General features: G+C 49.7%; 1 protein-coding gene across 1 annotated transcript; it reads right to left on the bottom strand.

Annotated features, from left to right (window-relative positions):
* Nucleotides 1-14,413: 14,413 nt before the first annotated feature.
* Nucleotides 14,414-21,024, bottom strand: NSFL1C (NSFL1 cofactor). Its single transcript, XM_066330774.1, has 9 exons — nucleotides 20,871-21,024; nucleotides 20,058-20,155; nucleotides 19,377-19,451; nucleotides 18,117-18,282; nucleotides 17,697-17,789; nucleotides 16,924-17,033; nucleotides 16,358-16,495; nucleotides 15,716-15,880; nucleotides 14,414-14,778 (listed from the first exon to the last, which is right to left on the bottom strand). Exons 1-9 carry the CDS (start codon nucleotides 20,970-20,972, stop codon nucleotides 14,616-14,618), a joined length of 1,110 nt encoding a protein of 369 aa, XP_066186871.1. The 5' UTR covers nucleotides 20,973-21,024; the 3' UTR covers nucleotides 14,414-14,615.

Raw genomic sequence — 21,024 nt, forward strand, 5'->3', positions numbered from 1 at the left:
AAAAATAAAAGGGACATTATTTGAGCTACAGAAACACCACCCCAGGCAGCAGTGGTCTGGCAGGCACCACACACACCAGCAGCTGCGGATTTGCTGGAGGGAAGGACGGATCCACAGAGGGATCTGGGCAGGCTGAATCGATGGTCCAAAGCCAAAGGTATGAGATTCAACAAGAACAAGTGCCAGGTCCTGCCCTCAGGACACAGCAACCACATGCAGTGCTCCAGATTTGGGACAAAGTGGCTGGAAGTCTGGGAAGAGATCTGGGGGTGCTGGACAGCAACAGCAGAACATGAGCTTGTGTGTGCTCAGGTGGGCAAGAAGGGCAGTGGTACCTGGGTGAGCAATAGTGCGGTCAGCAGGACCAGGGCAGTGACCCTGCTCCTGTACTGTTCCTAAATCCAGAGGCAGCCAGACTGGAAGCAGGGCAGTGGCAGAGTGCAGCGCATCCCAACACCTGACCAGGCTGAGCCAGGTGATCCCAAGGAAGAGCCTTCACTCTCCAGAAAACTAATCAACAAGAAAGGGAAAAAAGAGAAAAACATGAGGTTCTTTGTGCGTCAGAGAAATGGTTTTGAACCAGGGCTGCTGTGACCTTCCTGACGTCGCTCTCAAACACCATCGCCCCACTGATCGCAGCGTTGCACCATGAGACTTAAGGCTTTGCATTAATTCATCACACAACTGGGGAGCAATTTGCTCAAATCCTGCCAGTGTGCACCAGACTGGAGAGTTGCAAGGTCAGCCTACGGTCAGATCCAGCTCCAGCCCAAAAATAACCAGCCTCCCTCTCTGCCTCTGCACAAGGCTGAGCCCAGCCCAGCACTACAGCCCCAGGATGGCTGATTTCCCCTCCTCACTGTTGCCAGGAGAGATGTGGGGGTGCCAGCCGCTTCTGAAGATGCTGCTGTGGGAGATGTAGCTATGTGCTACGATATAAAAGTTCAGCATTTCTTGAAATTAATTTGACACTTCTGCCATAACCTCCCAAGCTGTCAAAACCCAGGACAAGCTGCCAACCCCTCCAAGCTGCTGACCCAAGGCAATACAGCCCATTCTCTCCTGTTTTCCCAGAAGTGACTCAGGTGACATGGCCCAGGCAGGTGGACAGAGCTGACTCCCACCCCCTTGCTGCCAGGTGTTGTTTCTGTTCGTGCTTTAACCCACTGCTAGCTTCAACTTCACCTTTGTTCAAAGAAATTCTAAACCTTTCCCCTTGAAAGGGCAGCCTGAGCACAAAGACACCCACTATCTCAGCACTATTTTCCCTAAAAACTGGTCAAAAATAGTTTCCTCTCAAAAACAACCCCTGTGTTGCTTGTCTTCCCACCAGGCTAAGTGACACATCCCCACCCAATGTCTCAGTGCTGCTCTGGGGCTGGTGGGGGCCCTTCCTCCCAGCACTGCAGTCCAGAGGAGAGCATAGATCTGCCCAGATCTATCAGAACCTGCCAGGCCAACCCCTGGAAGCTCTGGTGAGGTGGGAGGATGGGGGCTGCAGCAGGACCCCCTCTGTGTGCCTGCCAGCTGGGAGAGGGAGGAGTTTGGGACACAAACCAGGCCTTTGGGACAGTCAACAGGAAGCAACAGGAAGCAATGTCTTTCCTGCACAGCAGCACATCCTGACAGTGCAGCAAATCTGTGTCTGGATGAGCTCAGCCTCTCCAGCCTGGGTTTATTCCCAGCTGCCACACTCTACCTGACATAGGTTAAAAGGAACCCAAGTGCTCATGAAACCTTGGTGAGAAGTCAGCCAGGGGTAGGACAGTGGGCAGTGGCTTCAAACTGCATCCATCCCTCATACTCCCCAGCTGCAGCTCTCCCAGGCTCTGTTCCAGGTCCCTTACCAGAGAGGCTGGGAATCCCCAGCTGGCTGTGCCCCATCCCTCATCCCTCACAGCACAGGATGGTGTGTGAGACAGTCAGCCCCAGGCACCATGTTCCTTACAGTCTGGAAGGAGCTGTACCTGAACAGGTGCTACAGGAATTTCAGGGAGGTGGGGTAGGGATCACACCATGCTGTAGCAGAGCACCCTGGACAGCACAGAGCTTGGAGCAGCCCTGAGGAGGAAGCAGAGTTGGCCAGATGCAACCCTCAGATAAGGTGGTCACACTGCTTCTTGCACAAGCTGAGCTACACAGTACAGCCTCTTCCCCAGCCTCCAAACCACAGCCCAGCTCTGCGAGATCAAGATCTGAGAGAGGAAGCAGTAACATTTGAGAGAAAACGTAATGTCTGAGTTTCTAACATCTCTTATTTTCTTGCTTAACTGCTTCAAGTCCTTGCCCTGCAGCAGAACCCTGGGGCAGCAGTGACCCTCTGCATGCAAGATTTGCTCCCAGTTAGAGCCTGGAGAAGACCTGCTGGCACAACTGACTCTGTATGTCCCACCACACCCTCTCAGAGCACTGAATCCCTCAAAAACCTCACCTCCCAGTGGAGTGTCTCACCGATTTAGTGTAGTGGTTTTGGTTCGCCAATTTGAGTTTCCCGGCCAATGCACTAAATAATGTGGTAGGTTGAGCATTGGCCAAATGCCAGAGCACCCACTAGAATTACCTACTTATTTTCTGTTTTGAGATAAGAATCAACAGGAGAGCAAAGCAGGTTTAAACTTTAAAGGGTATAAAGAAAACTTTATTTAAACAGCAACTGAAAGAAAACAAAAAAAATCAGAATAAAACCTTCAGAACACTTCTCCTTGTGCTCAAGGAATTTAAACACAGCAAAGACCTTCCTGAGGTATCTTCACAGGCGTTCACCATGGGACCAGCTTTTTGCCATTTCTCCTAGTGCTCTTGCTGACCAGGAAGCCAGTAGCAGACTGCACCCCAGTCTCTTCCAAGGAAAATGAACAAAGAGATGTGGAATGGCTCCAGTCAGGGATGGGTGGGGGGGGAGGGGGGAAGGGAAACAACAGTTTGAAAGCGAAAGAAGTCCTGGGGAAAGGCTGTGAGCAGCAGCACGATGCAGCTTGTTCCAGCCAGTGTTTCATCTGCATTCCTTGGACACCCCTCCAAGTGTTGAAATGGCCCAGAAACATATCCACTGCCAATATTTACAATCATGTGATTTTGATCCATGATTTTGATCATGTGAGTTTGAATGCATTTCTGATGGCTTTCAGCTACCTACCAAATTCTACCTTTGCCCCAGATTGCTGTACCCCTTTGCAGATAACCCCATCTCATGTGGCCACTTACCTGCACAACATCCAGCAAGAAGGCCTGGAAGAAAAACCACAGCCTGTTATCTGGTAGGGAATGGCCCAGCAACAGAGCAAAGCCTTTGTGCAGAGGGCAATCCTGGCTTCTCCCACAGCCAAGACTCCAGGGAACAATCCCACCTTAGAAATGATACACTCCTCTAGCTGACAGCTAAACCACAGCTGCTGCTTGTCTCCAAGAATGATTTAAACCCCAAGTGACATCATAACCTTCCAAGACAAACAGACCTATTTTTGGCTGGCCATTGCTCCACATAGCACCCACAGGCAAGCTGCTTGTGGCAGCTGGGGTGCTGTGGGGCACTTCCCTAGCTGCTGGAATCTCGGTGGTCAGGGTGCAGTGCTTCCAACACACAACCCTCCCTTGGGTCAGCCTGGATCCCCATGTCCTGCTTGGTGGTGTTCCATGTTCATGAGCCTTCAGAGTCTCTTGCAGAGCAAATCGGAGGGACCAGGCACACTGGCAGCTTCTTTTCCTGCTCCAACCCACTGTTTGTGGCAGTGGCACAGAGAAGCTGTTGATGCCCCATCCCTGGAATTGTTCAAGGCCAGGTTGGGTGGGGTTTGGCACAATCTGGTCTAGTGGAAGGTGTCCCTGCCTGTGGCAGGGGTTGGAATAAGATAAGCATTAAGGTCCATTTCAAACCAAACCTTTCTCTGATCCCACACCCACTCCTCCACCAGCCCGAGCTCCAAGGCAAAAGCTGATCAGTGAGCATCTGTGTCATTTGCTCCTCTTGGGCTTGTCTTGTCAACAGGGTCACATCTCTGGTGTTTCCCCTGATTCTCCTCAAGGCATATTTTGCAGGAGATGAGAGGCTGCTAACAAATGAGACACAGATCTAATTGAGACACAGTGCTCTGCTGAGCTCTGACATTGTCCTTTCCTGTTCTATTGAACCACAATCCAGAGCTTCAAGTTCTGTAACATTTAAAAAGTACAAATTGCATCAGGCTTAAAGTGACTATAATAGAGGCAGTGAGGAGAGAGACCAGAGCCCAGAGCCCAGGGGATTTCTATAGATCAGCAGGGGAAGCACAAGGAATGTGCAAGCAGGAAAAGGGCTGATGGCAAAACCTGTCTTTTATTTGAATGTGGTTAACTTCAGTAAACACCACACTGATCTCAAGTATCTGGCAAGTTCCCAGAGACAACCTACAGCACTGACTTCCCCCCAGCCTGAAACCAAATTTGCTATCTAATGTGATACACCTCAGCATCAAACAAGACCAGGAGTATCCTGTGGGATACAGGGTAAGGCCACACTGAGAGTGGACAGCTCATGCAGGCTCAGCTGGAGCAGTGTGTGGCCTTGGTGACACTCGCTCTCCTACAAGCAAACCTGTCCCAAGGCCATTCTGTCAGGACAGTGCAGACCAGGGCTGATCTCCCCTCTCAGTCACCTTGGATGATGCTCAGGGCTAACAAGCTTGTGAGCACTTCAGGTTCTGGGTCACACCACGTTTCATCTTTCCTGATCCCTGAGCAGTTCCAGTGCAGCAGGTGGGCTCTGTCCTGCACTCAGAAAATCCACAGCACCTTTTGAAAGACACAGAAGGCTCCCTCGTCCTGTGGGGCACACGGCCATCTCAGGCACCAGGCCTGGTTCAGGGAGAGCTGTGAGCTCCTCCAGAAAAGCCCTGCAGAGAATGAGGAGGGATGAACACTGGGCACAGGACTACTGTATAAGAGTTTGGGCTGAGGGACAGGCTGCAGGTTCACATGGACAGCTGGGGAACCAGGAAACTGAGTCAAGGAATGCTTCAAATTCCCACTTCCCTTGTCTCTTTTAGGGTGAGGGGGAAACCTGCCAGCTCTCTGACCTGGTTGGGCTGGGGACAGCTTTCTGTGCCGCTAACATCAGTCAAAGTAACAGCTGCCCTTCAGGGATGACAGACCCTCATGGTTATGGTACTAGGGAGCAGTGTACAAAATCAGGGGCACAATCCCAAAAAAATAGCATTCCAGAAGGCACTGAATGAATTTCTCTCACGCAGCAATTAGCAATAACTCCTCCACAGCCCCTGCCATGGGAAAAGCACTGATGCCGCTCTGCCCATCAGGCTGGAAGGCCCTGCTTCTCCCTGCACACCCAGGGGAGCAGAGTATCTGCCTTCCCTGTGCCAGCCTGTTCCTGCCTCTCAGCTTCTGGTCCCAGTTTACTTTCTGCCTTTAACAACCCGCAGCGAGAGTCAGGTCCCTTGTATTCCAAACTGCAAGCCTGCAATCTCAAAAGCTTTGTCCCGCGGGGATGGCTGAGGCATTAGGCTTGCACCACCGAGGAGCACTTACTCATTCAACATCTTATTTCCACAGCAGTTATGTTTCTAAAATTACAAAGGCATTTCTCAGGGCTGCACGGTTTTGTGGTAGCTTTTGTTCCCTTGATGCTCTCAGCAGGTAGGACAGCGCTCTGCACGGCTCTGCCCATTTCACTTGAAAGTCAGCAACAACACCACAACGCAGAGCTTTGCTTTAACAATGTGTTCTCGAGCCTGAGTCATAAACACTTCAAACCACCCCCACAGCCTGTGGCTCCAGCCGGGCAGGCTCGGCGTGGGCGAGCGCACTCGCGAGGGTGAGCTGCACGTGTGAAAATGCGCCTCTGCATGTGAGAAAGCAGCCCCCAGGGACACTGATCTTACCTCACTGCAGACCACTCTCCTCTCTGGGAGAGCTCCCTTGGGTCGACCTGTGCAGCTTAGCATCTTCATGATGCCCAGAATCATGACGGCAGACACGGCTGCATCCTGCACGTGGCCGGGAGGCAGAGCCTTCCTTGTCTGGAGTGAGGAAGACTCTGCCTTGCACATCAAGTAGCTGCTGCAAATGCACATCTGAGCTGGCTGGGGGTTTGACAAGTGAAGGTAGAGCATCTGTGAGGCTCCAGGGGGAGCTGATATGGGGGAAATGACCTGCCCTACGGGAGGAGTGTGGCCGGACCCTGCCCACAGAGGCAGGAACCCTGTCAGGGCTCACAGTGCAGCATGTACTAGGGGTAGTAGTTCCCAGGCTTTCTGCAATCAAGTGGAGAAATCTACTGCACTCCAAAGGACAAGCTGTGTCCAGCATATGTTCCCCATCCCAGGCTGCTCCCACAATGAGATCTCAGGGATGTGTGGAATAAGGCCTTTGCCTGAGCTCCAGAGCACTACAGAAACACACTGGAGCCAGCCCAGCACTCTGGCCTCAGCATCAGCAACCACCAGCTGCAAAGAACCAGTGTGTAAAACCCAGAGTAGGCAGGCAGAGTAGCAGCAATAGGCAGGGAGAGGGCAGTGGGAACAGGCAGATCCTTGCTGCAGGTCACTCCACAACAAAAACCCCTCTCTCCCAAAGAAAACTTGGAACCCAGCTTGGACTCCTTATCCACAGAATTACAGAATGCTTTGGGTTGGAAGAGACCTCATTTGTTCCAACCCCCGCCACAGGTTGCTCCAAGTTGCTCCAAGCTGCATCCAGCCTGCCTTTGGACACTTCCAGGGATGGGGCAGCCCCAGCTCCTCTGTGCCAGAGACTCACCATCCTCACAAGGAAGATGTTTTTCCTAATATCCCATCTGACCCTGCCCTCTGTCAGTGTGAAGATATTACCCCTTGTCCTGTCACTCCAGGCACTTGTGCAAAGTCCCAGGACAAGGTCAGTGAGCATGGGAAGCGTGGATACATCCATATGGATAAATGGATACGTTTTTCCTTTATATTGGAAGATCTGCAATTTGCAGCCTCCTTCAGCCTGTGAGCTCCCAAGAGATCTCCCATAACAGTGCAGACGTCACAGAGTGTTTTAACCTGGTGACAAGAAATGTACATTTCAGTTCCCTTTCACAGTCCTTTTGTAGCCCAGAGCATCCACCAGCCTCTGCACCACAAACCAAAAATTACTCCTGCATGAAGAGCGGTGGGAGCCCAGTTCCTTGGCGCTGGGTGTGTGGGAGCAGCAGCGTTCCCAAGGCAGCTGTGCTCACAGCTCACAGCCAGCACTGCTGCAAGTGCTGGGCAAAGCAAAGCAGAGGGAGAAATTGGCTTCAGAGGACAGAAGGTACTGGAAAAGGCTGGCAGGGAGGGATGGCACCACCGCTCTGCCTGCTAATCGTCTGTTTGGCACATCTAATCCCATCAGGCAGCTCCTTAAAAGTAGATCCTGCCTCAGTCCCTGACACTGGACCTATCTGCAGCAGCCAAGGCAGAAGAACAGAGGCAAAACCCTCTCCCTGCTCCCAGTGGAAGCATTAGATTTGTGTTAATGTCTTTGTACCACATCCTGTATCCAAGGGGATCTGAGCACCCTTTCTGCAAGGTTCATTACAATGTGTCTGCTTCAGCTTAGCCTTGCCTTGTCCAGTGGGGGTTAATCTAAACCACCTGAATTTCACAGGCTGAGTCAGAACTTGGTTAATAAGGCACAGTACAAGTGAGTCAGTGGCATCTCTCCTCACTGCTGTTTTACTGACATCCCCAATAACAAATATCACTGACGCTGGACCACAGCCAGTGTGGTGGGATCCAAATCCCCATCTCCCACCAGCATATCTTGGCATACATCTCTGTAAGAAAGCAAAATACATCTCTCCCCATTCAAGAGGAAGCTCAAAAGGAAATATCAAATCCTGATTTATTTTTTTTTCCTAGGCCATTTTCTACCCACTCACCACACAATTACATTTGGACAGACACAAGGTACTTTGGAAATTGTACTCAGCACTTAATCCTCTGGCTCTTTGGCACTCATTTACTCCCCAGGTGCACAGAGATGCATTTGCTGCTCACAGACTAGAAAGCAAAGATCTGACCAGGAGTTACCTCTCCAAGTAGCTGAGTAGCTCTTGCTTCCTGGCTAAGTCAGTGCACAATTATCCCCAAACACAGGGAAGCTTTATTCCTGCCCTGCTCAGCTCCTCCCAAAGCCTCTGTTGTGCCCTCAGTGCCTCACAGGAGGCAGCGGCACCCACTGGAGCTCGACAGGATGTCACGATTGCCAGAGCAGCATGGGGAGCTCACAGCCCGTCTCTGTGTGACAGCAGGGCTCAGCTTGGTGCTGGAAAGGCAGATTTTGGTGAAAAGCACCAGTCCCAGTGTTAATCACTGCTCTACACTGGCTGCAAGCAGTGAGCTCTTCAGTAACACTCTGTGCCAAGGCCTGAAATCTCACCAAGGGGCTAGAATGAAAGGATGATGCCTCTTCCATAACTAACTGATCTTTTTCTGTCAGTTGCTTAAAAATATGTTTTGAAAGAAAAGGGAAATACTCATCAACACAGCAGCTACACTGCATGTTCTGATGCAGATACTCAGCAAAAGGCTCAGAGAAACCAAAGCTCTGCAGCTTGAGAAACAAGGTCCTGTTGGAATTACTCACTGCAAAGGAACTTCCCCAGAACCCTCTCCTCTGCTGCAGAACCATAAGATGCCTGTCCACTCAGCCCAGGGCCCAGGAATGTGTGATACCAACAGCTTCCACCCAAGCCACGCTGGCTGAACAGGGCTTTCTCAGGGTACTGTGACCTAGAGATGGGCTGCTCAGGCAAGGAAGCCCCACTGAAAACAAATAAAGTAAAACATAGTCTAAAGCCAGCAAATGAGGATATTTTTTTTTTTTGACACAGCAGCAAGTGGTAGCATTTAGATGTGTTCAACCAACAAGGCCACCAAAGGTTTATCTCTCCTTCACTGCTTTAGGCACAGCGAAAGGCTCTTGGGTTCCCCTTAGCACAGCTGCCTTCTCTTGGTGGAACAGGAGCCAGGACTTAACAGCCACCAAGATGGACGAGGCAGGAGAGAACCTGTTGCCACAGTAGGCCCCATAAGCCATTAAAAGAGTTAATTTAAGGAGGAGTCATGAAATGTACCTGAGTAAATAAGAACATCTGGAATCTATTCAGGAACTCCCAGGACTGGGACTGACAGGCTCAGTACAGACAAGACAGAACAGTAAATAAGATAAGCATTTAGGAATGTTGTAAATAAGTCACAAAATGATAAATTAGTAAACTGAGAGGTGCTTGACACTGGAGCTGTTCAACTGCCAAAGATGAGGGCCTGTGGCATCATTAGTATTGTACTACTCTCTGTAGAGCTGCGTAATTGGGAAACACGAGACTCATTTGGAAAAACTGTTTACAGGTAACTAGAAAGGATTTCACCTCACATTTCTGTGGAATCCTGCAGGATTCTGGCAGCCCCATCACCTGGCGTGCACCTGCAGTGAGCTACTCTCTTGGTATCATGGTGTGTGTTTGCTTTGCTATCCATCAGTGCTGCCCTAGGAACGCACTCAGCACTCTGGAACCCACGGAAGTCCCCAAGTGATCCACAGTGACACACTCCACCAGCTCCCAGGGCCATAGTGCCAGCCTTGTGTGGCCACACCATGTGGGGCAGCACGTGCACCACTTACCTGAGCGAGGAGGAGACTTGCAGCTGAACTCTCAGCAGACATCAAATGACTTCAGTCTTTTTTCCTTCCTGAGGTAAAATGAGACTTCCCAAAGCACACCATAAAGCTGGCAGGGCAGTGGTACCTCATTCACAAGCATGTAGGTGAGGAGATCCCACTCTGCAGGATTCAGTGACTGTGCCATGGCTGATTCTCCTCACACCAGGCAGAGCAGTGATGTGAGTGTTTGTGTACGTGTGTCTGCAGGTCAGGTACAGAAACACAGCTCAGAGAAGTCTGGTCTGAGTCTCACAGCATGAGAGGAGCTGTCAGGCTTTTCTTTCATGGAGATGCAGCTGGGATGCCAGGAAAGCATTCCTGGCAGCAGGCACAGCTGAGAAATGTGGGCTCCATCTCCCAGCCCTGCCTGGAGTAGCTGTCAGACACCCTGCCCTGGAGGATGCCATGTTTACCACGCAAACACCAATGGAAACTCACAACTTGGTAAGAAAAGCAACTTCATTGCATAATTACAGCTCATTTAAGAGTACCAGACTCCATCTGGTTCACCAACAAGGCCATTCAGAAGCAGTATGGGGCTGGCCCTCTCTTGCTTTCACAGCCCAGCAATGCTTCATGCAGGTACCTTGAAGAGCAAACTCCTGCACAGACAGCAGCTCCTGCCCAAGGATTAACACAGGTATCACAGCTCCTCCCCTCGTGGTGCTGGGCTTTGAAGAACACCACAGCATCTTGTTTTACGTGACTGACATCAATCCCCTGAGCACATTTTCCAATCCAACTACAGAATCAGAAGAAACATCAATTCAAGGTTCTTTTTCTTGGTAACAAAGGATCTGTAAAGCAGAGCTGCTTTCAGAGAAAACCTCCTGACTGAACTTCCAGATAAGTTCTCAGGAGCAGACTGACATCCTTTTAATCACTCCTCTAAGTCAAGACACAGGGAGCTGAAGACCTACCCAAGAAGCAGAAGGTCACTTTTTCCTTCTGGACGGATGTAGGGTTGTTCAGAAATGAGAAGAAAAGCCTAAATTGATTATCACCAGTTTCAACAAAAAGCAACAAAAAAAGAAAAAAAATAAAATTAAAAAGGCAAAAAAAGCCTACATTTCCAGTCATCCTCTAGTAGTGCTGCTGTGCTCACTGGGATACTGGGATTTCTTTCTCCATATCTTTTACACTGCTTCCATTTATCTGCCAGCTGAGCTAGTTGAGTCTGTGGCCAAAACAAGCCAATCAAAACTTGCTGCTTCATGCTGTTAATTTTGTTTTGCCTGAACAAGCAGCTGAAGGTACAGCTACACCTAGAAATGGGTGTTCCTACACCAGGATCACTGAAAAACTACAAGGCCCTGGGATAGCAGAACCTCCTGAGGTAGGCAGAGCACTGAGCACGTAAGAAACAGAGACCAGGAAACATCCCACAGCAAAAGCAGCATTAGAGAGGGGGAGGCAAAGTTCCCAGGAAGTGGTGTGAAATGCTATCAGAAAACACAGGAACTAAACCTTAGCAACAAGGACATGTGAAAGGAAAGAAGAGAAAACAAAGAACTGCATATGAGGGAAAAAAATCCCAGGAAGTCCTACAATTACTCAGCTGAGGAAAACTGTTAAAATGCAGCATTTGGAGAAAACAGTTGGATACAGTGAGACATCAGTCCCGGATAGAACAGCACAGTCCTGAAACTGAGCTGTATCTAACCCAGAAACTGAAAAGAAGTTTTTATGTGAGATGTGGAGCACTGCCTTAACATTGGGGTGTGAATGGCCAGGAACACAGGCCTGACCTCCTTGTGGGAGAATGATCAATGAAAAAAAAAGGAAAATTTTGCAGGGAAAAACTTTTCAGGCAAAGAAGGAGAAAAAAAAAGACAATTTTGTGACCATAAATATCAGTTTTAGAAAAGCCCAGTCTTGGCTTATGACTTTTTTGAACACAGAAATGGAATAACAAAGGCAAGAGATTTTACTAAAGAGGAAGTCAAACTCACTAATAATCAAAAGCTACAGAAGTGTCAGAAATAAGAATTTGTCTACTGCAGTGGCACATCATCAAATAGAATCATGGAATCAAGGAGTGTTTTGGGTTGGAAGGGATGTGAAAGCTCATCTTGTTCCAACCCTCTGCCACAGGCAGGGACACTCCACTAGATCAGGTTGCTCCAAGCCCTGTCCAACCTGCCCTTGAACTCTTCCAGGGATTCGACTGTGCAAGTAACAAGGTGATTTTCGTGACAAAAGAAGGTGTCTCTTTCCTTCTCTTTCTTTTCCTGTTCTGGTGTATTACCTCTTTTTGTTAATTTGCTTATCATTTTTGCTTTATAGCTTATTTTATCTGAGAGCGAAACACTTCACCAGCTCACAGGAGACAGTTTAATATAGGAGATTGCATGTGTGTCCCTTCCAATTTCCCCAGGCTTTTTTTGTCAGGTTTGGAAGAAGACAGGTCTACCTTGGACACTGATCCCAGCTCAGCGCTCCCTCGGGCAGTGGGGCAGAACTGACCTGCTCACCAGGAGATAAGCACTGCTCATTACTTACAAAAGCCGAGGAGAGAATCAGAGGCAGGAGGAGCTGGCAGCGGTGCCCCGGGGGTGCTCACAGACACCCCAGAGCACGAGGTGCAGCTTCCAGCCGGAGTCGGCAGAGCTCCTCAAAGAAGCCTTCGAGGGAGAGCGGCTTTTCTGCAGCACTGCCACCGTCCGGCTCCAGGGAAAATTCCCTCTTCCTGCCAGGGAAAAGTCCCTGAGCCCCTGGGTTTATCCCCTTTCCCTCCCACCGGCAAGGGGAGACTTGGCAGCAAAGCCAGATGTGAAAGTTCCCATCGGTGAGCAGAATCTGCACAGCAGAACCTTGGAGGAATTGCTGTCTGGCTGCCAACACTGCATTTGGGGGCAGCAACATGCCCACTTCATCCAAAGACCACGGACAGCAGCTGGGCACCACCTCGGTGCTCTGATACCCCTGGCCAACAAATGCAGAAGCAGGAGACAAGTAACTTGCACCCTTTCTGTTGGATAAACTTTCTTTCTGGGTCTAGGGGTGCATCCTGTCCAGCACTCTGGAAGATGCTGTCCCATGTCCCCAAAATGGCACATGTGAAGATCAGGATTCAAAAACTCCACAAGGCAGTTGTGGCTCTAGCTCCAAGGAAAATTCTCTTTCTCAATTCTCCCTGCACTGGTTCACACAGGTTACTCACTGGTTATAAATGCACCAGCAAGTGATGCACAGGCAGGGGAACTCCAAGCTCTCCCGTCACAAAAAATAATCTTTAAAAATGCTGCTGAGAAGTTGAATCTCATTTAGTAGAGGACAGCTCAGCACAGGAAGTCTGTTCACAGAGCAACCCAAAGAGGAGACACCCTCAGTGAACATGATCCAAAATCTGAGACCAGATGGCAGCTGTTATCAGAAAGGGTCGAACGCTGTTTTCCTGTTTGTGGGCTTTTAATGGCAATTTTCACAATAATTTACAAATTGGTTGTTACGCACACACTCTATGTCCATTTAGTAATGAAAAATATGAGTTAATTCAGCTCTCAGTTGAGAAACTGCTGTAAGAATGCCCTTGCTGAGGGCTGCTCTCTGCTCCTGCTGGTTTGTGTTCCAGCGGCTGCCAAGTGAGTTCCTCACGCTGAACCTGCCCAACCTGCCCGCCCTCCCCAGGCTGCTCCCGAGCTCCCTCTGCTCGCACCAAGGGCAGGACCTGGAAGTTTCTGAGCGCTGAGCGGGGTGGAGTGACAGTGCAGCGGCCGCGGGGCACGGGTGTGCCTAAGGCAGGATGAGGAGGGAGCATTCCAGCCTTTCCCAAGGACCCGCTCCCAGGGAGCCAGTGGCTGCAGCCCACGACCCAGCACAGCTCTGGGCTCTGCTCGGAAGCCCTGAACAGAGACAGAAGCAGCTGAGATGCAATGCAAAGTGCCGTGGCACAATACTCCATGGCAGCTGTGCCAGCGCTACCAGTGCCTCGTGTCTGGGCATAAGGAATTAACCCACAGGATTCTGTTCAAAGGAGGGAAAGAGATGGAGACCTGAGCCCAAAACACAAACAGAACAGATCAACGCTGGAGAATTCCAGGAGTTCAGCTATGTTGGTCCTCAGCAGAGGAGAGGAAATACATCAAAGGGTGCTATAGCCTTGAGTTTTTCCACCCAAGCTGTTGCAATCATTTCGGTAATTCACCTCTCAGGACAGAACTTGCTTTCCAGTAAGACAGACTCTGATTGCCCTTTACTTCCAATCACTTCAAGCTGTTTCAGCTTTGTGCCTTCTTGGAAAGAAAAGTCAGCAAGAGGGTTTCTCAGAGAAATGCAATACAGCAATTTAAACCTGCAGCCAGTCTGGCCTGTCGGAAAAAGCGAAGGCAGAGCAGGTGGGGACTTCAATGAATGCCCCAAAGTTCTGCTGAGGAAAGGAAAGTCAGGGATTTCTCTCTGGAAAAGCACGGGAAGTGTTAAACCTTGCACCTCACAAGTTGGAGTTTTCCCCACACTGAGCTCTTTCACAAAGACTTCCCCCACAATGCTTTTACAAGAGTGTAACCATTATCCTGACAATAAGATCACCTGTTCTCAGATAGTTTATATTTAATGTGTGGAAAAAAAGGCAGTACTTTACAGCAGTCCCTGGAGGGGAGAGAAAGGACTGTGGTGAGCAGTCCACTGACAGAAACTGCTCCCTAGAGTTCCCTTCCCCCTTGCCTTCCTCCCCTCTCCCAGTGCAGTAACTCAATCCACAAGGTAACTGAACTCTCCTGGGGGAATCTGGGGCACCAGAGGCTGCAGCTCCTTTCCAAACGAATTACTTTCGTTTATTTATTTTGAAGTCCACTGATCATCATCACAAAAAAACCCCATGGGAAATGCAACTAAAGAGAAAAAGTCCAACCAAGACCTAAGAACCCAGAGCTATGAGCAGATGTGGGCCTGCGTGGCACAGCGCCGGCGCACGAGGAGACGACCCCGTGTGTGGCCAGAGCTGGGGTCCTTTATGTCAACCTCTGAACGATGACAGCGTTGAGCAGGTTGGCTTCTTTCAGGGTCTGGTCCTCATCAGTCAGCTCTTTATTGGGGAAGGTGGTCATGAGGACGAAACTGGTGGCAGCCATCGCTGGCCGAGCATCTACTATGAAGAGCCGGATGTCACGGATCCTGTCCAAAGGGATCAAACACACAGGGTGATGCTGTTACTGCACAGCCTGGATGAGTGACTGCTCTGCCCTGAGTGTGCAGCTCTGCATTTGTATTCCAGCTCCCACCACAGGCCACATTAGGCTATTCTGATTCAATCTGCTCCCATTTAGTGAAACAGCACCAGTTGCTTTCTGGGCTACAGACTCAGCTCAGTCTTCTCTGTTTGTGCTGTCAGGGGATTATCTGAAACTAAAAGCCTCCAAACCCTTAGTGATGAACAATTAACAAACTGACACTTTCTAAGCTTGAAACCCAGAGGATTTCAGCTCCTGTGAGCAGTCACACAGCCACACAGGATCCATTTCCTGAACTCAGTCACAGGCAGAGGTTTTTGTAACTTTTTGCCCTGAGCTTGACCCTTATAGAAACTGGAGGAATGAGTATAAATTATGAGATCAGGAAGGTAAGAAGGATTTGAAGAGATTTTGAAAGAAGCAGTGGTGTATCTAAGGCAACTTTGCTTGCCAAAAGGAACAGAACTGTGGTAAGAGCATCCCTTGGTGCTCCATTCAGCACAGGGAACAGCCCCATAGAAAAGTCTAAATTGAGTCAGAATAAATGAACCAGGTTCCTAATTATCTTCCAGTTTCCAAAGCCTTTAGAAGAAAGTCAGTTTTTTAGAGGCGACATCAAGGAAAGTTCTGCTGATAACACTTAGACTCCCAAGTTGTTGTGGGTCACTGACTATAATCTATCCCAGTTTGGAAAGAAAATCCTATCCAACAGTTAGCAACCCTCTTAAAACCACCACAACAATTTTATTCCCTTTCACTTGTATAGAAGGATGCCCAGAGCTCCTTTTGGCAGTCTATCCAGGGTTTTAACACTTGGTCCACCAGTGCCCTGTCTTGCAGGGCCATTTATGCCTTGCCTGTGTTCCCTGCTGTGCTCATACCTGTGACTGTGGTTGAACTTCTGGACCAGGCGCCCGCCGTCAGCAAGCCGGATCTGGATGTTGGTGACAGGCTCCGACTCATCAATCACAATGGCAGAACTGGCTTTGGCTTCATTCTCTGCCTGCTGGGCCGGAGAGCTGGTGCCCATCACCTGGGGTGCATTGCTGCCAACAGGGAGACGCAAGGTGAGCTGTTAGAAACCAAACTCACCTGGCTGCAGGGTACCAGATGAGGCAGCGAGCTCACTGCCTGCCAGGCCAAACTACCAGGGCTCTTCCACAAGCAAGCTGGAAGTCAGATTTTTTGTCAGCCACTCAGTAGGAAGTTGTCTAGAAGTTCAACTCTACCATCCCCTTTGCTGCCACAGGTCCTCACACCCACTAGTTTACAGAGGAAAGTGTGACTTGGAAACACTGCTCCCATACAACACGCCCATGGAGGTTCCAAACAAGGGATCCAGCTTCTGGCTGGGCCACCTCACAGTATATGTCAGTGAGCCTTGTTTTCATAGAGGAGCACCTCCCATCCCACAGGCAGCCAATGCCTTTCTTTCAGAAAGATGAATCAGAAGGCTCCACCTCGCAAAGCTCGAATGACTCGCTCACATTACATGCAGTAAACCAGTGTCACCATCTTCTCACCTGCCCAGCTTCTGTCCTTCTCCGGTAAAAGCTCTGAAGACACTTTTAGGTTTCACATACTCCTCATCACGGTGATCTTCCATGTCCAAGTTCACCTGTCCACCCCGTGCTAACCTGCGCAGCTCAGCTGGGACTTCCCTGCAAAGACAGTGTTCTAAGGCAGCTGCCTGAAGCAGCAAGGAAGGAATGCATGGATAAAAAGCCCAGGATGTCTGGAATTTCAGGAATCACAGACAGCCCTTGCTTAACTGACAGGGCAGATGCACACCTTCCCACTGACAGACATAAATTAAAGGTTACTTCTCCCTGGCCCTCACCTGCAGTGACACAATGCATCAGAAATTCTAAACACAAAATATGAACGTGTTTGTTTACTTCAAACTCTCAAGGCCCCAAATAAACCAAACCCACTCCCCGTTTACTTGAACCAAATGTTCCATATTAAGAGCAACTAATTTCTTGCAAGAATGCTCAGGTGAAATGTGCCATGGATTCAGAAGCCTGGATTCCACAAACACTCATGGTTCAGGAAACAGTTGTCCATTCTGTCCCCTCTCACTACATACCCTCTGCGGATATCATCGAGGAATTGGGCATTGGATGGATCCTGGTAGCTCCTCAGCTCTCCGCTATCCAGACTAAAACCACTCTTCCACAGCTTCAGTACAACATGCACCTGCAGCAGCCCCAAAAGAACAATCAGCCTCAGTGAGCATCTTGCTGACAACAAAAACTGAAGCAAAGTGAAAAGTTTCAGATGGGAAGAGGAGCTTCAAGGTGCAGAAATATTCCGGCAGGTTTCTCTGAGCTATGGGAAAAACCCAAAGCACTGGCTTTTATGTAATGGTCAGGTGTCAATTCCTAGAAGGTCCACGGTCCATGGTCCCCTTTTGGGTAAATATGGCTGAAGATCCAGGAATGTGCTGGGTGAGGAGCCTAAACCAGGCTCCCACCACAGCCACGACCTTGTATGGTCACAAACCACACACAAGGGAATCTTGAACTGATGCTGTCAGCTCCCATCTATGGATATATATTAGATATATATAATAATGAATAAAGAAGAGTTGATTTCCCAATGCTCTTTGCACATTATTTTTGCCAATCTGCACTTCTAAGAAAGGCTCAGATTTTAATTAAAAGATCACTAGAAACTGCTTACCCGAGATCTAATCATGTATTATTTTCTACTTGGAAATCCCACAGGAAGCAGGATTTACCATATTTCTGTCCTTGTGAATTTCTATTAAGCTTTGTAACTCTCAGAGCTGGCAAGCTCAGTAGCTGGAGCAGAGAAATCCCTGGAGTGACAGCTACAAACCCAAGCAGAGATACTCACATCCTGAGAAGAGTTGGGTCTCCTCTCTCCTGCCACATAAGCCGACTCCTCCTCTGGAGTAGCCCCAAGGCGATATCCTCCCCCTGCAAAAGGCTGAGAGAGAAGCAGGCACAGGGTTACAGAACCACACAGATCCAAAAAGCTGCTTCCTTGTCCCCACCAGCCCTGTATGTGAGCAGGGGCTTCATAGTATCAGCAGCACCTCCTGCCCTGCAGGCAGTGACAGCTTCAGCAAGCTAGTAAGTGTGGCACAACGGAACGGCTTTTCTTGCCACTGACACACACAAAATGGAGCTGCGCTAAGAAAGGAGTCCACACTTAGCTGCTGAGATAATTCCAGGACTCCTTAGTACCAAACAGCTGGCACAGGGGAACCTTAACTGAAATGTGGAACAGAAGAAAGAACTCCTCCCTCCTCACCTTTGGCTTGCTGGTCTCACCACCGCTCTTGGCCGTCCGATCGACCGCCACCGCGCCGTGTTCCTTGGCTCCCTTGAACAGATCCTCCACCAGCTCATTGGGACTCTTCTTCCTCGGAGGACCCACGATCTGCTGCCCACTTCTCTCTGAGCCGCCGGCATAAAACCTGACAGAAAGCACCCAGCTCCTGTCAGCCCTGCCCAATGCCTCTGCAGGAGCCAGGGGTTGGATCAGGGCTCACTTGTTCGTGCAGCTCAGTGAAACCCCTTGGATGCACAAACACAGCTACCAACAGTGTGTCTCCCACTGCAGCCACGTGCATGTGCTGCAGAGACTTTATTTTTATGTCAATTGCTGTAAATTACCCGTGGATCAACAGCAATCAAGTGGTAACAATGCTCGGACCTGAGAAGAAGAACAGCCCAGAGGGACAAGCCCAGTTTTAAACACCAGTACCAGCTCGATTACTCAGCTGAGCAAGGCTTCCAGAAAATCTCTGACCCCTCAGAGCAACATCCAGCTGGAATTCTGAGGGAAGGCACACGTTCATGCCACACAAAGGATGGATCTCAACTGGAAGCAATGGATGCACAGTCAGTGAAGTGCAATTAAGCACTTCTGGAAGATTTGGTTTATTAGCTTCCAGATGGCTTGTAATACACAGAGTGAGCTCCCAGCTGCCTGCAGACTGTGGCCCATCCAGGCTGAGCCACCCCTTCAGATACATCAGTTCCATTCCATTTACCTTGCCCGTCAACCTTAAGGGTATTTAACTACTTAGAGCTGACATTGCAGGAGACTGTCCTACTAATACTCCACATTCCCCCTGGAAAGGGGCCCTACGTTTTTATTTCTGACTCCACACTCCATTACTTTACCCTTAAGCAACATTTAAGGGAAAAAAAAAAAGAACCCAAAACCTCAACCAAAATAAACCCTCTAAACCCTAAGCAGTAAGAAAACCAATCCCTGCAGACCCAAAGGAAGATCTGGGCTGTTTTCTATTCTTAACCTAAGGTTTCCACATCCCACTTTAGGCTTTCTCTCAGTGCTGACAGCTGGTGCTTACACAGCTGAGCACGTGCTTGTGCACAGGCTTTGCACTGACAAACCTGTCTTGTCAAACCTCAAATGTTTCATTACAGGAACTCCATATCCGTGTGAACCTGTTTTTGTTAAAGAAGCTGTACACAAGCAGCAAGTCCTCCCAGAAGGAAAGGGATAAACACCCAGTGTTTGAGCCTTCAGCTGCAAACTTACCTCTGTCCCTCCTCCTCTTCATCATCCTCCTCCTGTGCATGCACAAGGTCTCTGAATGAGGTTACTCGATGGTCACTGCAAAAATCCAGCAAGAAGGATGTCAGCCTCAAGACACATTCCCAGCTGGAACATTCCACACTGCAACAGGCTCCTTCTGCAAGGTGGGCTCTGCCCAACAACACCTGACCCGAGAGCACTTTTCCTTCATGACAAAGGCAGCAACTCCTCTTTGGAACTGGACAGCATTCTCTTACTTCAAAGGGATTTGGTAAGGTACAATTCACTTTTTTGTTTTGTAAAATGCTCGGCTTGATCAGCTCAGGTGTCACACAAGATGAGAAAATATGCAGAGATATTTTATATATCTATATATCTCGCCTGCAGAGATATGATCTGCTTAAATGAAAGGTCACCACCAAACTGGTTTTAATGTCAAAAGATAAATCAAGCTTTTCCTGAGCAATGAGGCAAGTTGTCCTAACTGATCTTCTGGCTTAGCTGTGCAATAACACCCATGCCTGTGATGTACAAATGCTCAGGTTTTCACAATTTCTAGAGAGCAACCCAAGGTGAAGCAAACCTAAACACAGAGCTACTTCTCCTGAAAATTAACACAATCAGTGCTTTAGAGAGTGTGTGTTTTGTCAGCTTTCCAGCATGAAGTTGAAGCTCCCTCCTCACCTGGCTCCAGTGCCTCTGGATATGGAGCTGGGTGTGGGCTGGGGAAGGGTCAGGATGTCCTCATCACCCCCGTCCTCATAGAAACTGGCAAGTGCAATCTGGAAAGGAAAACCACCAAAGCTCCTCAGGAAAAACATGCACAAACAACCCAGCTGAAGCATCTGTTACGTTGGACCTCCTAAAGACACCTCACACTAAAGACACTTCATGTCATTTCCCCTGCTGCAGGTCCTGGCAAAGACAAGGCCTTAGCAGATTGTGCTATTTGGCTGTGTCATGGCAGGACACTCACTGCTGCAGGGATGTCACCCTCCCTGTCAGGGAATGTCAGGTCCTTTTTCTGCAACACTTATACGGGAATTATGCCAAAATTATGCTCTGAAACAGCAGCTTTTGTGCCATCCATGAGCAGACATGAAATTTAACACAGCTAGTTTGAGAAGCAGGGACAGGAGCAGGTCGGAATGGTGACTGACTCCCCCTAAGTTTGTTTGCTGACAGCGCTAACAGCACAACACTGACAAGCTCACCAGCATTCCAGGGAAACCTACATAACCTCGGCAAACTCCAGACCCACCATCCTCACCTCGCGCTAGAAAGTGAACGACAGAACCAGGGGGAGCCTCAGTCTCACCCAGCCCGCGGCCCCGCTGCAAGGGCTGAGCCCGGCGACGGACGGGGGTGAGGCCTGAGCCTGCAGGACACCGACCTCCGGCCCAGCGCTGCCCCCCGCCAGCGCCACCGCCTCCTGAGCCACCGCCCCGCCGATCCCCGCACCGGGCCGGGGAGATCGGAGGGCAGCAGCAACGGTACCTGGAGGTCCCAGCCAGCGGACTCGAGGAAGAACCGCGCTCGCTCCTCCTCAGCTCCGGTCACGGCCACGAACTCCCTCAGCGCCTCCTCCCTGTCCGCCATCTTGCCGCGGTGCAGCGCGCAAACCCCGCCGGGCCGCCCCGCCCCGCCCCCG

Source organism: Sylvia atricapilla, chromosome 16 (assembly GCF_009819655.1).
Source record: "Sylvia atricapilla isolate bSylAtr1 chromosome 16, bSylAtr1.pri, whole genome shotgun sequence".
Taxonomy (NCBI): Eukaryota; Metazoa; Chordata; class Aves; order Passeriformes; family Sylviidae; genus Sylvia; species Sylvia atricapilla.

What these genes read in the sequence shown, in the direction of transcription:
- NSFL1C (XM_066330774.1), bottom strand. Translation starts at nt 20,972, where the DNA reads ATGGCGGACAGGGAGGAGGCGCTGAGGGAGTTCGTGGCCGTGACCGGA. An exon ending in TCCAGAGGCACTGGAGCCAG is followed by an intron (nt 19,452 to 20,057) that starts GTGAGGAGGGAG and finishes GGATTTTTGCAG; the next exon opens with TGACCATCGAGTAACCTCAT. An exon ending in GAAGAGGAGGAGGGACAGAG is followed by an intron (nt 18,283 to 19,376) that starts GTAAGTTTGCAG and finishes GCTTTCTGTCAG; the next exon opens with GTTTTATGCCGGCGGCTCAG.